At 42.7% G+C, this 18770-nt stretch overlaps 1 protein-coding gene across 1 annotated transcript; it reads right to left on the reverse strand.

Moving 5' to 3' along the window:
- Window positions 1-13708: 13708 nt before the first annotated feature.
- LOC116477404 (programmed cell death protein 5-like) lies at window positions 13709-14220 on the reverse strand. Its single transcript, XM_032761721.2, has one exon. The coding sequence runs from the start codon at window positions 14186-14188 to the stop codon at window positions 13811-13813; it is 378 nt and encodes a 125-aa protein (XP_032617612.1). The 5' UTR covers window positions 14189-14220; the 3' UTR covers window positions 13709-13810.
- Between the last annotated feature and the right edge of the window lie 4550 nt (window positions 14221-18770).

The raw sequence follows: 18770 nt of genomic DNA on the forward strand, positions 1-18770 counted from the left end.
GCAAACCACCAAGACACACATTTATCTATGTAACAAACCTGCACATCCTGCACATGTGCCTCAGAACTTAAAATAAAAGTTGAAGAGAAAAAAAAAAGCTCAGGGATTATACAGTGGTAAGAAAGGGGAGAAATTGCAGAGGAGAGGTGCAGAAGGGATAAATCCTAAAATATGAATATACACTGAGTCCAAATCCTGTGCAGACAACTAAAGTGTGCATGTGTTGGAGGCCTCAGAGAGCCCAGCTAAAAAGCAGCAGGAGAAAGCTGAAGAAAGTGGGTATGGATTTCAGCTGCTGCCCACCACAAGGGACATCAAGGTTAACTTCTCGCAAGACCAAAAAAAAGAAAAACAGAACTCTTCAGGGAAATATAAAATCTCCCTCTAACATGCCACTAAAATGTCCAGTAGGCAATCAATGAGAAATCACTAAACATACAAAGAAACAGATAAATATGACCCTCTACTCTACAGGAAAATCAGGCAATGGAAACCAGTCTGGAGATGACCTAGATGTTGCAATTTGCAGACAAGAAAATTTAAAGCACAACTATTATAATATTCTAACATTTTAAAGGAAAATATATTCAAAATGAACAGATAGAAAATCTCTGCAGAGAAATAGATGTTATTTAAAAAATCACACAAGGAATAGATGGGACTTCTGTAATGATGACATAAGAAGGTCACACAATTCCTCTTAAAGATAACAATTATAAAAAGTGGACAAAATTATTAAAAACATTTGAAGGTACTACAAAAAGTTCGAGTGACAGGCAGGCACTTGTGAAGAGTTTACTCTTGAATGACCAACAATGTATCAGGTAAGAAATGTGAGTTTATGGCTCTTTCTTCTTGGAGCTCCCCAACTTGCCAAGCACTGCTGAGGAACTAACTATGGCAGCCTTGCCATCAGGGAGGGCCTCACAGGTTTCAGAGAGGTAAAACAGCTGAAAATTTAAGAGGGAAATTCTGGACATTAGAACACTGCAGAAAGACTGAGATTTAAAATCTGAATATAAATTTTGCCAAAATCCTTAGCTTACCACTAAAATATGCAAATACAAGGGAGCCTCCAGGGAGCCCGGCTTAACAAAGCAGAACCTGGGACCAAAAGAACTGAGCACAGAGGTCTAACCACCAAGGCTGCTAAAGCCCGCGACAGCCTCACTCTCCCACTGATCACAACTAAAAACTCAAAACAAAATGCTCAAAGCAACGATTTCAGGACTCTCAAAAGAGAAAAAAAAAAGGCCGATTGTGGAGGTGAGTCAAAACTTGGAGAAGTGATACTCTAAGGGGTAGCACTCCCGGGTTTGGGGGTGCTTTTTCCTTTTTTTTTCCAGGTTTTGCCCCAGTTGCCAAGCTGCATGGTAAAGCAGTAGTGTAGATAGCTAAAATTTTAATCAAAATTCCATAATTCTGGCCAGAGAAACCTGATAAGGGGCCTCTGTGAGCTGGAGTAGTATTTTGTGTGTGTGTGTGTGTGTGTGTGTGTGTGTGTGTGTGGTTGGGGGGGTGCCCTGAGGACGAGAGTCTGGAAAGGGGACTTATTTTTTTTTTTGAGACGGAGTCTCACTCTGTTGCCCAGGCTGGAGTGCAGTGGCGCAATCTCGGCTCACTGCAACCTCTGCCTCCCGGGTTCACGCCATTCTCCTGCCTCAGCCTCCGAGTAGCTGGGACTACAGGCGCCCGCCATCACGCCCAGCTAAATTTTTTTTGTATTTTTAGTAGAGATGGGTTTTCACCGTGTTAGCCAGGATGGTCTCAATCTCCTGACCTCATGATCCCCCTGCCTCGGCCTCCCAAAGTGCTGGGATTACAGGCGTGAGCCACTGCGCCCGGCGAAAGGGGACTTCTTAATTCTGTGTGTGAACCTGATATTGGTGGGCTGGGGAAGGTTCCCAAATGCCAGTAGGACCTCAACCCCAGCCGGTGTCCAGACTCTTGACAGCATGGCAGGAAGGAATTCAAGGATGAGTCAGAAAATAATGAAAGTGTGGAGATTTACTGCGAAGTAAAAAGTACAGGGGAGTGTGGGTGTACTCGAGAGAGACGCACAATTGGGTTTGAGGTTTCTACCTTTATGGATTTCTTTAAGGAGTGGAATATTCATGAAGATTCCTGGACAAAGGTGAAGATTTCTCGAACTGTGGTGTCACCCATTTTTATACCAAATGTGAGTGTTCCTGGAACTGTCATGATGCTGGTGGTTATGTGATTTAGTTTGTTAATGAGCATATAATGAGGTCCTAGGAGAAACCTAGGTCAATTCAGTACCATATTGGGTCCAGTTGGTCTTAGCCGGCTTGGCCCACACCCTGATTTTCAGGATCCTATTGGCCCCTACCTTAGGCAGCTATTTCAATAGTTCCCTTTTCGTTAGTCATCCGAAACTGCTGCCTGGAATTTTCTGTTCTCCTGCGACCACCCTGTATTATTCCTATCTCAAATCAGCATAGGTCCTGTGCTTACCCCAAGCTTCACATGCATGGGACAGACTCATAGAAATACAGCAAAGTCATTGAGAACTAAATTAAAAATTTAAACCACTCAGTGGCCAGTCTGAGTGGTGCATACATGAGATAAACCTGAAACAGCAGAGCAAAGATTTGAAAACTGAACTGAGATTGAAACCACTGGTCAAAATAGAAGAGACAGAACTTGTAGGCTTAACTGAAGTGGATCGATTTCCTGCTAAAATGAAAAATCAACATTCTTTACAGAATTATAAGGGGGTTCAAGTCTAAGCAACACAATATTCAAAATGGCTAGGATACAATCCAAAATTATACGACAAACAAGGAACCAAGAAAATGTGACAATTTTCAAGGAAAAATGACAGTCAGGAGATGCCAACCCAAGGAGGGCCCAGATATTAAAATTATCAGACATTCAGCAAGCTATTACCACTTTGCTTCATAAGATAAACGTGGTCTCACTTGAAGTAAATGGAAAAGTAGAAGTGCTCATCAAATAAAAACTATGAAAAAAAAAAGGAAAATTTCAAAAATGGAAAATAAAACATGTGAAATAGGATATTCATTGGGTAGGCTAAATAGAATGTTTATGACAGAGTACAAGTTAGTAAACTTAAAAATAGATTTTAAAAAAAATTATTAGAAGAACAAAAAGAAAAACCTTGACAAAAAAAATAGAGAGGTAGGAACTTACAGGACAACATCGAAAGGTCTAATACACATCTCGTTGGAGTCTAAAAAGTACAGAAGAAAGAACATGACAGAAAAGATATTTGAAGAAAAAATATACCTGAAAACGTCTCAAATTTGGTAAAAAACATCAACATTCAGGTTAAAGAATTTCAGTGAAATTCAGACAGAATATATTCAAAGAAAAAAAGAGCCTGGGCATATCATAATGAAATTGCTGAAAACTAAATATTTGAAAAAAAATCTTGAAGTAGCTAGAGAAAAACAATTCAAATGAATGAAGATTTCTCTTAGAAATCATGGAGCTCAGAACACAGTAGAATAATTTTTTTTTTTTTTTTTTTAAGACAGAGCCTTGCTTGCTCTGTTGCCCAGGCTAGAGTGCAGTGGTGCAATCTCTGCCCACTGCAACCTCCACCTCCCAGGTTCCAGCAATTCTCCTGCCTCAGCCTCCCAAGTAGCTGGGGCTATAGGGACATGCCACCACGCCCAGCTAATTTTTGTATTTTTAGTAGAGACAGGGTTTCACTATGTTGGCCAGGATGCTCTCTATCTTTTGATCTTGTGATCCTCCCGCCTTGGCCTCCCAAAGTCCTGCGATTACAGGTGTGAGCCACTGTGCCCAGCCCTTTTTTTTTTTTTTAAGAGACAGAGTCTTCTTATGCCACCCAAGATGTGGGGCAGTGGTGTAATCATGACTCATCAAAGCCTCGAACTCCTGAGCACAAGTGATCCTCCCACCTCAGCCTCCCAAGTAGCTGGGAATACAGCCATGTGCCACCACACCCAACTAATTTTTTAATTTTTTGTAGAGATGGTGTTTTGTCATGTTGCCCAGGCTGGTATCAAACTCCTGGCCTCAAGTGATCCTTCCACATCAGCTCCCAAAATGCTGAGATAACAAATATGAGCCACCATGCCCAGAAAAACTTTTTTTTTTTAAACAGGATCTCATTCTGTCATGTAATCATGACTCACTGCAGCCTTGACCTCCTGGGCCCAAGTGATCCTTCCACCTCAGCCTACCAGGCAGCTGGGACCAAAAGCATGCGCCACCACGCCTGGCTAATTTTTTTATTTTTGCAGAGATGAGGTCTCCCTATGTTGTTCAGGCAGGTCTCCAACTCTTGGGCTCAAGCAAACCTCCTGCCTTGGCCTCCCAAAGTGCTGGGATTACAGGCATGAGCCGCCATGCCCAGCCTAGGATAACATTTTTAAAATTCTAAAAGACTGTCAACCAAGAATTATGTGCATTCTTCTAAAGTGAATTACTGAATTTAGTATGGTTGCAGGATAAGAATTATGTGTACACGCAGAATGACCAGACAAGATTTGTCTCAAGAATGCAAGGTTGTTTTACCTTTTTAAAATTAATTAATGTAATTTACCATACTTGTAGAATAAAGAATAAAGGAAACCCATGTTATCATCTCAATATATAAGAAAAAATCATTTGATAAAATTCAGCCACCTATTCATTAATACTCTGAGCACTCTAAGAATAGAAAGAAACATGTATCTACAGAAAACCTATGACAGACATCATACTTGATAGTGAAAGTCTGAATGCTTTCTACTTAACATCCTAAACAAGGCAAGCATATCCATGTTCACCACTTCTTTACTATTGTACACAAAAACATAATTAGTGCACTAAAACAAGGAAAACATATAAAAGTCGCATATATTAGGAAGAAGTAAAACCATTTTTATTTGCAGATGACATAGTGATGTACATAGAAAATCCTAAGGAATCTACAAAAGAAATCTACTAAAATGAATTACTGAATTTAGCATGGTTACCAGATAAGAGTCCAATTTTTTTTAAGAAGTTTTCTATATCTTGGATTTACAAGAAGTAATGAGAAGTACCAGAAGCAATAACCTAGCAAGTGCCCTTAGGGACTGACAGAGGAAAGGAACTTTAATCAGACAGTAATTAAAGTGAGAAAAGGAGACTCAGCAAAACTTTGAATAAAAAGGGAGAGAAGAGATTCCAGCTTCCCCTAGAAAGAAAATCAAACATCTGGCTAATAAAATTGATTTGCATGTATAAGATCTAAAAATGCATACAGCATTTCTGAGAGACAGAGCTAGATAGCTCTTCCTTTGAAGTGACTATGTCTGGGTTAACTACCTGTTTCTCTGCCTGAAAGCCTCTGATCCCTAGGATCTGGGAGTGTTACTTACCTAAGAGGGAAATTGGACTCTAGTTTCAGTTTCACTGAGGGACCAATTCTATGGCTATCAGAGTAACATCAAAGTGTGGACAGACTTCAAACCATGTCTTCTTTTCCTAAATTCCTCAGCTAAATCAAGGATATAAAAAGGGCTCAGATTTGGAGGAGAAAATTTTTTGAAAAAAAAAATTTGTAGAGAGCTGTTGCCTATTTATCTCACACCCCCCTGAGAGATGAGATATGTGAGTTTCTATTTTCTTAATTTCAAGCAATAAAGGAGTTTCCTTGAGATTCTCTGTCCCCTGGAGTCCAGGGACACTGTGGACATGTGTCTGGTCCAGGTGTTCGTAGGAGGTAGGATAAGGACTGAATCACTGCTTTGGTGGCATAGCAAAGAGAAGGTTGCCATGCTAGAATTGCCTGAATTGCTTTAGTATGCCTGAGTGTTCTCTGTGAACAAGATGTCAGTCACATGGAGACAGAGAGTAGAACTGGAGTTACTGGGGGAGAGAATAGACTCTAGCATGCAAACCACAGTGGAATGGATCAGTAGTAAACAAGAGGCTGAGGGCAGGGTGTTCCCTGGAACACTGATCAAATGTATCCCCTTTGTTTTGAGGATTATGGCAAGAGGTCCTTGGAGAGCCTCTGCAGAGCCATTGAAAACACCCATAGGGCCAGGCGCGGTGGCTCACGCCTGTAATCCCAGCACTTTGGGTGGGCGGATCACCTGAGGTCAGGAGTTTGAGACCAGCCTCAACATGGAGAAACCCCGTCTCTACTAAAAATACAAAATTAGCCGGGCGTGGTGGTGCATGCCTGTAATCCCAGCTACTCGGGAGGCTGAGGTAGGAGAATTGCTTGAACCTGGGAGGCGGAGGTTGTGGTGAGCCGAGATCGCGCCATTGCACTCCAGCCTGGGCAACAAGAGCGAAACTCCGTCGTCGCCAAAAAAAAAAAAAGAAAACACCCATAAAACAAAGTTAGCTTTAACCCTCTGCCCAAGCCAGAAAGGATGAAGTCACCCCAGCAAGTTAAGAACTCTTAACTCAGCCGGGCGCGGTGGCTCAAGCCTGTAATCCCAGCACTTTGGGAGGCTGAGGCAGGCGGATCACGAGGTCAGGAGATCGAGACCATCCTGGCTAACACGGTGAAACCCTGTCTCTACTAAAAACACAAAAAATTAGCCGGGCGTGGTGGCAGGCGCCTGTATTCCCAGCTACTCGGGAGGCTGAGGCAGGAGAATGGCATGAACCCAGGAGGTGGAGGTTGTGGTGAGCCGAGATCGCACCGCTGCACTCCAGCCTGGGGGACAGAGAAAGACTCCGTCTCAAAAAAAAAAAAAAAAAAAAAAAGAACTCTTAACTCTCTTCGCTCTCTTTGACTCGCTTCTCATTGAAGATCCAAACAGGAGCTAAAGAGTTAAAGTTGTGATGAGGGATGTCAGAGTAGACGCCAGTCATACTCCTAATTCCGAGAGTAGGAAACTGCCACAAATGTTAGGGAAGTGGGGGAAGATTTCACTTTAGATAGAGATTGAAGTACTGACTCTTGTACCTGACATTTTAATTTTTAAAACAAAAATTTGAAACAGTTTTTGATGTAAAGTTCTATTTATTTAAAAGTAAGCAAAAAAAATTGTCGTAGACCTTACAACATGAAAAACATGATACATGAAAGAAAAAATTAATAAATTTGACTTTATTAAAAGTAAAAACTGGCCGGGCACGGTGGCTCAAGCCTGAATCCTAGCACTTTGGGAGGCCGAGGTGGGCGGATCATGAGATCAGGAGTTCGAGACCATCCTGGCCAACATAGTGAAACCCTGTCTCTACTAAAAATACAAAAAAGTTAGCAAGGCGTGGTGGCGGGCGCCTGTAGTCCCAGCTACTCAGGAGGCTGAGGTAGGAGAATGGCGTGAACCCGGGAGGCAGAGCTTGCAGTGAGCCGAGATGGTGCCACTGCACTCCAGCCTGGGGGACAGAGCCAGACTCTCCCTCAAAAAAAAAAAGTAAAAACTTCTGCTTTGCCAAAGACACTGCTAAGAGAATAAAAACACAAGTCACAATTGGGAAAAGGTATTTGCAAAACACACAACTGATAAAGAAGTTTTGTCCAAAGTATACAAAGAACTCTTACAACTCAACAATAAGAAAACAAACAACCCAACTAAAAAGTGGGCAAAAGATCTGAACAGCTCATAAGAAAAAATATGCAGATGGAAAATAAGCATATGAAAAGATGCTCAGCACCATCATTAGGAAAATGTAAATTAAAATAACAATGGAATATATTACATACCTATTGTATTGTATTATATTGGGATGGCTGAATTCAAAATATTGACCATGCCAATAGATGGTGAGGATGTAGGGTAACAGGAACACTCATTCATTGCTTGTAGGAATGCAAAAATGTAACACCCATTTTGGAAGACAGTTTGACAGTTTCTTAGAAAGCTGAACATAGTCTTACCACGATTCAGCACTTATGCCCCTAGGTATCTACCAAACAGATTTGAAAATTTATATTCACACAAAAAATAGCAAGTGAATATTTATAGAAGATTTATTTATAAATGTCAAAAACTGGAAACAATCACTATGTCCCTGAATAAAGGTAAATGGATAAACAAACTTTGGTACATTTATACAATAGAATACTGTCAGGCCTCTGAGCCCAAGCTAAGCCATCAGATGCCCTGTGACCTGCACGTACACATCCAGATGGCCAGTTCCTGCCTTAACTGATGACATTCCATCACAAAAGAAATGAAAATGGCCTGTTCCTGCCTTAACTGATGGAATTATCTTGTAAAATTCCTTCTCCTGGTTCATCCTGGCTCAAAAGCTCCCCTACTGAGCACCTTGTGACCCCCATTCCTGCCTGCCAGAGAACAACCCCTCTTTTTCCTTTACCTACCCAAATCCTATAAAACAGCCCCACCCCTGTCTCCCTTCACTGACTCTCTTTTTGGATTCAGCCCACCTGCACCCAGGTGATTAAAAGCTTTATTGCTCACACAAAGCCTGTTTGGTGGTCTCTTCACACAGACGTGAGAAATTTGGTGCTGTGACTTATATGGGGGGGGGACCTCCCATGGGAGATAAAAATCCCCTGTCCTCCTGCTCTTCGCTCCATGAGAAAGATCCACTTATGACCTCAGGTCCTCAGACTGACCAGCCCAAGAAACATCTCACCAATTTCAAATCCGGTAAGCAGCCTCTTTTTACTTTCTTCTCCAACCTCCCTCACTACCTCTCAACCTCTTTCTCCTTTCAATCTTGGCACCACACTTCAATCTCTCCCTTCTCTTAATTTCAATTCCTTTCATTTTCTGGTAGAGACAAAGGAGACACGTTTTATCCATGGACCCAAAACTCCGGCGCCAGTCACGGACTAGGGAAGGCAGCCTTCCCTTGGTGTTTAATCATTGCAGGGATGCCTCTCTGATTATTCACCCAGGTTTCAGAGGTGTCAGACCATGCAGGGACACCTGCCTTGGTCCTTCACCCTTAGCAGCAAGTCCCACTTTTCTGGGGGAAAGGCAAGTACCCCAGCCCCTTCTCTCTGTGTCTCTACCCCTTCTCTGCTTTTCTGGGGGAGGGGCAAGAAACCCCCAACCCCTTCTCCTTCACCCTTAGTGGCAAGTCCCACTTTTCTAGAGGAGGGGCAAGTACCTCAACCTCGTATCTCTGTGCCCCAACTTCTTATATCTCTGCACTCCAATCCCTTATTTCCGTGCCCCAACCTCTTATATCTCTGCACCCCGATCCCTTATTTCCACACCCCGACCTTGTATCTCTGTGCCCTGACCCCTTTCCTGCTTTTCTGGATGGTAAGAACCCCCAAACCCATTCCCTCCATGTCTCTACTCTCTCTTTTCTCTAGGCTTGCTTCCTTCACTATAGACAACCTTCCACCCTCCATTCCTCCTTCTTCTCCCTTAGCCTGTGTCCTCAAAAACTTAAAACCTCTTCAACTCACACCTGACCTAAAACCTAAACACCTTATTTTCTTCTGCAACACTGCTTGGCCCCAATACAAATGTGGCAATGGCTCTAAATGGCCAGAAAATGGCACTTTCGATTACTCCATCCTACAAGACCTAAATAATTTTTGTTGAAAAATAGGCAAATGGTCTGAAGTGCCTTATGTCCAGGCATTTTTCACACTTCATTCCCTCCCTAGTCTCTTCCCAATGTGATTCCTCCCAAATCCTCCTTCTTTCCCTCCCGCCTGTCCCCTCAGTCCCAACCCCAAGCATTGCTAAGTCTTTCTAATCTTCCTTTTCTGCAGACCCATCTGACCTCTCCCCTCCTCCCCAGGCTGCTCCTCGCCAGGCCGAGCTAGGTCCCAATCCTTCCTCAGCCTCTGCTCCTCCACCCTATAATCTTTTTATCATCTCCCCTCCTCACACCCAGTCCAGTTTACAGTTTCATTCCGTGAGTAGCCCTCCCCCACCTGCCCAGCAATTTCCTCTTAAAAAGGTGGCTGAAGCTAAAGGCATAGTCAAGGTTAATGCTCCTTTTTCTTTATCAGACCTCTCCCAAATCAGTGAGTGTTTAGGCTCTTTCATCAAATATGAAAAACCCAGCCCAGTTCATGGCTTGTTTGGCATCAACCCTGAGATGCTTTACAGCCCTAGACTCTAAAAGGTCAAGAGGCTGTCTTATTCTCAGTATATATTTTGTTACCCAATCTACTCCCAACATTAAATAAAACTCCAAAAATTAAATTCCAGCCCTCAAACCCCACAACAGGACTTAATTAACCTCACCTTCAAGGTGTACAATAATAAAGTAGAGGCAGCCAAGTAGCAACATATTTCTGAGTTGCAATTCTTTGCCTCCACTGTGAGACAAACCCCAGCCACATCTCCAGCACACAAGAACTCCCAAACGCCTGAACCACAGCTGCCAGGCTTTCCTCCAGAACCTCCTCCCCCAGGAGCTTGCTACAAGTGCCAGAAATCTGGCCACTGGGCCAAGGAATGCCCACAGCCCAGGATTCCTCCTAAGCCATCTCACATCTGTGTAGGACCCCACTGAAAATTAGACTGTTCAACTCACCTGGCAGCCACTTCCAAAGCCCCTGGAACTCTGGCCCAAGGCTCTCTGACTCCTTCCCAGATCTTCTTGGCTTAGCAGCTGAAGACTGACACCGTCCGATCACCTCAGAAGCCTACAAGACCATCACAGATGCTCTAAGTAACTCTCACAGTAGAAAGTAAGTCCATCCCCTTCTTAATCAATACGGAGACTACTCACTCCACATTACCTTATTTTCAAGGGCCTGTTTCCCTTGCTTCCATAACTGTTGTGTGTATTGACGGCCAGGCTTCTAAAGCCCTTAAAACTCCCCAACTCTGGTGCCAACTTAGACAATACTCTTTTATGCATTCCTTTTTAGTTATCCCCACCTGCCCAGTTCCCTTATTAGGCCGAGACACTTTGACTAAATTATCTGCTTCCCTGACTATTCCTAGGCTACAGCCACACCTCATTGCCACCTTTTCCCCCAGTTCAAAGCCTCCTTCACATCCTCCCCTTTATCTCCCCACCTTAACCCACAAGTAGAAGACACCTCTACTCCCTCCTTAGTGACTGATCATGCACCCCTTACCATCCCATTAAAATCTAATCATGCTTACCTCGCTCAATGCCAATATCCCATCCCATAGCACGTTTTAAAAAGATTAAAGCCTGTTATCACTCGCCTGTTACAGCATGGTCTTTTAAAGACTATAAACTCTCCGTCTTATTCTCAGTATACATTTTATTACCCAATCTGTTCCCGATATTAAATAAAACTCCAAAAATTAAATTCCGGCCCTCAAACCCCACAACAGAACTTAATTAACATTGCCTTCAAGGTGTACAATAATAGAGGCAGCCAAGTAGCAACATATTTTGGAGTTGCAATTCCTTGCCTCCGCTGTGAGACAACCCCCCCCCCCCCCCCACCTCCAGCACACAAGAACTTCCAAACACCTAAACTGCAGTGGCCAGGCATTCCTCCAGAACTGCCTCTCCCAGGAGCTTGCTACAAGTGCCAGAAATCTGGCCACCAGGCCAAGGAATGCCCACAGCCCAGGATTCCTCCTAAGCTGTGTCCCACCTGTGCAGGACCCCACTGGAAATCAGACCGTTCAACTCACCTGGCAGCCACTCCTAGAGCCCCTGGGACTCTGGCCCAAGGCTCTCTGACTGACTCCTTCCCAGATCTTCTCGGCTTAGCAGCTGAAGACTGACGCTGCCCAACACTCGCCTGCTACAGCATGGCCTTTTAAAGCCTATAAACTCTCCTTACAATTCCCCCCATTTTACCTGTCCTAAAACCAGACAAGCCTTACAGGTTTGTTCAGGATCTCAGCCTTATCAAGCAAATTGTTTTGCCTATCCACCCCATGGTGCCAAACCCATATACTCTCCTATCCTCAGTACCTCCCTCCACAACCCATTATTCTGTTCTAGATCTCAAACATGCTTTCTTTACTATTCCTTTGCACCCTTCATCCCAGCGTCTTTTTGCTTTCACTTAGACTGACCCTGACACCCATTAGGCTCAGCAAATTACCTAGGCTGTACTGCTACAAGGCTTCACAGACAGCCCCCATTACTTTAGTCAAGCCCAAATTTCATCCTCATCTGTTACCTATCTCAGCATAATTCGCATAAAAACACACGTGCTCTCCCTGCTGATCGTGTCCGACTAATCTCCCAAACCTCAATCCCTTATACAAAACAACAACTCCTTTCCTTCCTGGTCATGGTTAGATACTTTCACCTTTAGATACCTGGTTTTGCCATCCTAACAAAACCATTATATAAACTCACAAAAGGAAACCTACCTGACCCCATATATCCTAAATCCTTTTCCCACTCCTCTTTCCATTCCTTGAAGACAGCTTTAAAGACTGCCCCCACCCTAGCTCTCCCTGACTCATCCCAACCCTTTTCATTACACACAGCCAAAGTGCAGGGCTGTGCAGTTGGAATTCTTACACAAGGACCGGGATCGCGTCCTGTAGCCTTTTTGTCCAAACAACTTGACTTTACTGTTTTAGGCTGGCCATCATGTCTCCCTGCAGCAGCTGCTGCCGCTCTAATACTTTCAGAGGCCCTTAAAATCACAAACTATGCTCAACTCACTCTCTACAGCTCTCATAACTTCTAAAATCTATTTTCTTCTCACACCTGATGCATATACCTTCTGCTCCCTGGCTCCTTCAGTTGTACTCACTCTTTGTTGAGTCTCCCACAATTACCATTGTTCCTGGCCCGGACTTCAATCCTGCCTCCCACATTATTCCTGATACCACACCTGACCCTCATGACTGCATCTCTCTGATCCACCTGACGTTCATCCCATTTCCCCACATTTCCTTCTTCCCTGTTTCTCACCCTGATCACACTTGGTTTATTGATGGCAGTTCCACCAAGCCTAATTGCCACACACCAGCAAAGGCAGGCTATGCTATAGTACAAGCCACTAGCCCGCCTCTTAGAACTTGTCATTTCCTTTCCATCGTGGAAATCTATCCTCAAGGAAATAACTTCTCAGTGTTCCACCTGCTATTCTACTACTCCTCAGGGATTATTCAGGCCCCCTCCCTTCCCTACACATCAAGCTCGAGGATTTGCCCCCACCCAGGACCTGCAAATTAGCTTTACTCAACATGCCCCGAGTCAGATAACTAAAATACCTCTTAGTCTGGGTAGACACTTTCACTGGATAGGTAGAGGCCTTTCCTACAGGGTCTGAGAGGCCACCGCAGTCATTTCTTCCCCTCTGTCAGACATAATTCCTCAGTTTAGCCTTCCCACCTCTATATAGTCTGATAACAGACAAGCCTTTATTAGTCAAATCAGCCAAGCAGTTTTTCAGGCTCTTGGTATTCAGCGAAACCTTTATATCCCTTACAGTCCTCAGTCTACAGGAAAGGTAGAACGGACTAATGATCTTTTAAAAACACACCTCACCAAGCTCAGCCAACTTAAAAAGGACTGGACAATACTTTTACTTCTTTCTTTTCTCAGAATTCAGGCCTGTCCTCAGAATGCTACAGGGTATAGCCCATTTGAGCTCCTGTATGGACACTCCTTTTTATTAAGCCCCAGTCTCATTCCAGACACCAGACCAACTTAGACTATACCCCAAAAAACTTGTCATCCCTACTGTCTTCTGTCTCATCATACTCCTATTCACCATTCTCAACTACTCATACATGCCCTGCTCTTGTTTACACTGCTGGTTTACACTGTTTCTCAAAGCCATCACAGCTCATATCTCCTGGTGCTATCCCCAAACTGCCACTCTTTTTTTTTTTTTTTTTTTTTTTGCATAACAAGTTTATTTTTTTAAAAGGCATATAGACAATAAACAAAGTAAATAATCAGATCTTAACTTCTGTCCTAGAATTTTTCCTTTAAGTTCTAGTCTGTGAGCACTTGCAGCTCAATAATCGTCATCTTCATCAGAGTCTATTACTTTTCTTCTGTTGAATTTCACTGTTGTTGTCTTTTCTGTTTGTTGGCTTACTTTTTTAAGGATTTCTATTAAACCTTGTTCTGATACCTTCTCACTTAGTTGTCCGTGTCTTGCCATCTGCATAAGGTAATTCTCTACTGCTTTAGTTTTTTCAGGCTTTACAAGTGCTAAGTTACTTAACCTGGCCCAGGCCGACTGATCCAGAACTTGGGCTAAGATACTGTTTCTCATTTCTGCTTCCCTGTGCTTTGCTTCCTGTTGGGCTGCATCGCCAGGATCCCCGTGTTTGGCCTGCAACTCGGCTAGCCTCTGTCTCCTCAGCGCCTCAAGCTCCTCGTCCGCCATGGCGCGGCCTCAGCAGTGGAGCAGCCGCGGTCACTCTCCGCCACTCTTAACTCTTGAAGTAAATAAATAATCTTTGCTGGCAGGACTATGCTGAATCTCCTTAGGCAGGCACTCTGTAATTAGATGTCCTAGGTCCTCCCAATTCTTAGACCTTTAATACCTGTTTTTCTCCTTCTCTTATTCCATTTAGCTATTCAATTCATACAAAACCATATCCAGGTCATCACTAATAACTCTACATGACAAATGTTTCTTCTAACAATCCCACAATATCACCCCTTACCACAAAATCTTCCTTCAGCTTAATCTCTCCCACTCTAGGTTCCCATGCCCCCCCAATCCCACTTGAAGCAGCCCTGAGAAACATCACCCATTATCTCTCCATACCATCCCCCAAAATTTTCACCATCCCAACACTTTACCACTATTTCATTTTATTTTTCTTATTAATATAAGAAGACAGAATGTCAGGCCTCTGGGCCCAAGCTAAGCCATCATATGCCCTGTGACCTGCAGGTACACATCCAGATGGCCGGTTCCTGCCTTAACTGATGACATTCCACCACAAAAGAAATGAAAATGGCCTGTTCCTGCCTTAACTGATGGTGAAATTCTTTCTCCTGGCTCATCCTGGCTCAAAAGCTCCCCTACTGAGCACTTTGTGACCCTCATTCCTGCCTGCCAGAGAACAACCCCCCTTTTTCCTTTACCTACCCAAATCCTGTAAAACAGCCCCACCCTTATCTCCCTTCGCTGACTCTCTTTTCCGACTCAGCCTGCCTGCAACCAGGTGATTAAAAGCTTTATTGCTCACACAAAGCCTGTTTGGTGGTCTCTTCACACAGACGCGCATGAAAAATACTATTCAATAAAAAGAAAAAAAAGGAATGAGACATCAACCCACAATGACAGATGAATCTCAAATGCATATTGTTAAGTGAAGGAAGACAGTTTAAAAAAGCTATATACTATATTATTGCAACTATATAACATTCTGGAAAAGAGAAAACTATAGTGATAGTAAATAGATCAGCGGTTGCTAGGGCTTCAGAGTAGAGGAGTAAGGTGAGTGTTGAATAGATAAAGCACAGGAATATCTATACTATAATTGTGAATATAAGACACTATGCATTTGTCAAAGCCCATGAAGCTTTACAAAACAAACCTTAATGTATACAAATTTAAAACATCATTTTAGGAGGTCAAGAGATCCCTGGATGGATCTCGGGATAGAATGTAGATAGAACAAAAGAATCTAACTGTATTATAATTATTTATAACAATATCACTGAAGGGGATAGATGATAAAGTTGCTGAATTTGGAAATTATAACTTTCCAAAAGTAATTTTGGAAATGGAATTCTGTAAGACAAAAGGCAAAAAGAACTGCACATATGCATAGTAATCTAGTTAATAAAGTTGTTTCTCACAGAAGTATGCATTAATAATTCTGCTATTGCTGTAGATGTGTATTGGAAGTGAACAACTAAGTAAATGGGTGGCAGATGATGTAAGCCACTGTCAGAGTGGGAGTTTAGAGGAGGTTAGAATGATCCATTGCCAATGGTGTAGAGTTGAAGACGTCAATATGAGCTCATAATTAACTTAATATATATATTGATGGTTACATATGCATACACAGAATATATACACATATATTTCCTTGCTCTGCCAGCTGAGAGGTCCTAGAAATAATGACACCCCAGTAGCAATGAACACATTCAGCACCCAGATCTTGATTTCTTTTTTTTTTTTTTGAGACGTAGTCTCGCTGTGTCGCCCAGGCTGGAGTCCAGTGGCGCGATCTCGGCTCACTGCAAGCTCCGCCTCCCAGGTTCACGCCATTCTCCTGCCTCAGCTTCCTGAGTAGCTGGGACTACAGGCGCCCACCACCACACCCAGATAATTTTTTTGTATTTTTAGTAGAGATGGGGTTTTACCGTGTTAGCCAGGATGGTCTCGATCTCCTGACCTCGTGATCCACACGTCTCGGCCTCCCAAAGTGCTGGGATTACAGGCCTGAGCCACCGCGCCCGGCCTCAGATCTTGATTTCTAAAGTCATTTTCCAACAAAAGAAACCAGTCTTCTTGGGGAAATAGCTGATTTTAAGACAAGAGCAGGAAATATACAAGATAAGCCTGGAGCATCCCATAGCTCAAGAAAGTACTGAAAAACTCCCCAAAACAAAAAACAAAACCCACATTCATGGAAGCATGTCAACAAATACAGGAGCTAACTGAAGGAGCTCCTCACAGCCAAAACTGGAACAAAATTAGCAAAATTAAGTAGTATTGAATTATAACCCACAGATAAAATAAATATCCATGAGTCTATACTGATAGAAAAGATGATTGAATAAATAAATGGGAGAAGAGACAAATCTGCTGTGTAGTAGAATTCCAAATAATTTATGTAGCTACTTCACCTTCAAGAAGGTGGAGCATAACTCCACTCCTTAAGGGTAGGCTGCACATAGTGACTTCCTTCCAAAGAGTACAGTATGAAAACTGGAGTTGGTGGGGAGAGTAACTATCCAATGTGTGATGGTTAATATTAGGTGTCAGTTTGATTGAGGGGAGGCTAGATGGCTGGTAAAGTATTGTCTCAGGTATGCTTGTGAGAGTGTTTCCAGGGGAGACTGACATTTTAGTCAGTGGACTGGGAAAGGAAGACCCACCCTCAATGAGGGTGGGAACCATCCAATCAGCTGCAAGCACAGCTAGAACAAAGCAGGTGGAAGAAGGTGGGATAAGTTTGCTTCCTGAGGCTTCTGGCTCTCTTTCTTCTTCTCAAGCTGGACACTTGCTTCTGCTCTTCTTGGACATCAGACTCCAGGTTTTTCAGCCTTTGGACTCTGGGACTTGCACCAGTGGCTTCCTGGGGGCTCTCTAGCTTTTGGCCACAGACTGAAGGCTGCACTGTCAGCTTTCCTGGTTTTGAGTTTTTCAAACTTGGACTGAGCCACTACCGGCTTCTTTCTTTCCCGATGCAGATGGCCTATCGTGGGATTTCACCTTGTAACTGTGTGAGCCAATTCTCCCTAATAAACTCCCTTTTATATATGCGTATATCCTATAGGTTCTGTCCCTCTGGAGAACTCTAATACATGGTGGAAAAACCTGAGAAACAACAGTAACTTAGCCAGATTTTAACATCAATAGTGACAATTCATATTTTGATATAATGTGATAAAAATAGCATTTTACTTCTGTGGCCTTTCTCCCCCAAAAATCCATAACCCCATCTAATCATGAGAAAAAAATCACACAAATATCAGTTGAGGGACAGTCTTCAAAATACCTGACCAGTACACCTTCAGATTGTTGAGGTCATCAAAAGCAAGGAGAGGTGGAGAAACTATCACAGCTAAGAGGAGCTTAAGGACACATGAAGATTGAAATATAATAAAATGAAATGAAATAAAATAAGATGAAATGAAATGTGATGGACTGGAGGGAATCCTGAAACAGGAAAAGTACCTTAGGTAAAACCTAAGGAAATTTGAATAAAGCATGGACTTTAGTTAATAGTAATGTATTGGTATTGGTTCAATATTTTGACAAATATGTCATACCAATGTTAGATATTTGTAATAAGAAAAATTAGATATGGGATATAGGGAACTCTCTGTACTGCCTTTGCAAATATTCTGTATGTCTAAAACTATTTTAAAAGATAGAAGTCTATTTTTTAATGTCATATAGTCTGTCCACCTTCATCTATGTATGGGAAAAGATTACAGAATGAACAAATTTTTAAATTATGATGCAGTCAAAAAATAGTTTGATAAAATCACGAAACAATTCATCTAAAATTCAGGGGCCCTGAGAGAGGCAAATGTCAACTTATTCATTATAATACCTGTGCATACATAGCACTTCCACAGTACTTCTAAAAAAACAATTCTTGCCAAATATGAGCTCATAGGCAAAAATTACAAAACACACATGGAAATTCACCCCTATAAAAGAGAGTTAACAGTTACAACAAACTGGAAAATTTGTAGTCAAGAAATCATAGAAAATAGTTCAATCTCTGAAGGACTTAGAAAATGACTTACCTGTTCAAAGACATAAAAAGAAGGAATAGTGTTCATAATACAAGGAGAGGATATTAAGAGAAAAAAGAAGACATATTTCAAAAAGGAATATGCAATCACACTAGGAATATAAGAAAATAGTCATTTGGGCCAGGGACAGTAGCTTACGCCTGTAATCCCAGCACTTTAGGAAGCTGGAGCAGGTGGTGAGTCACTTGAGCCCAGGAGTTAGAGACCAGCCTGGGAAAAATGGCAAGACCTCATCTTTACAAAAAAATGCAAAAGTTAGGATTCCCTCCAAGATGGCCAAATAGGAACATCTCCAGTCTATACCTCCCAGCGTGAGCAATGCAGAAGACGGGTGAATTCTGCATTTCCAACTGAGGTACTGGGTTCTTCTCACTGGGACTTGTTGGACAGTGGGTGCAGCCCACAGAGTGGGAGCCAAAGCAGGGCAGGGCATCACCTCACCCAGGAAGCACAAGGGGTCAGGGAATTCCCTTTCCTAGCCAAGGGAAGCCATGACAGACATTACCCGGAAA

This window comes from Hylobates moloch, unplaced genomic scaffold (genome assembly GCF_009828535.3).
Source record: "Hylobates moloch isolate HMO894 unplaced genomic scaffold, HMol_V3 SCAFFOLD_11, whole genome shotgun sequence".
Taxonomy (NCBI): domain Eukaryota; kingdom Metazoa; phylum Chordata; class Mammalia; order Primates; family Hylobatidae; genus Hylobates; species Hylobates moloch.

Excerpts from the sequence above, each read along its gene's own strand:
- LOC116477404 (XM_032761721.2), bottom strand. The coding sequence starts at position 14,188 with ATGGCGGACGAGGAGCTTGAGGCGCTGAGGAGACAGAGGCTAGCCGAG.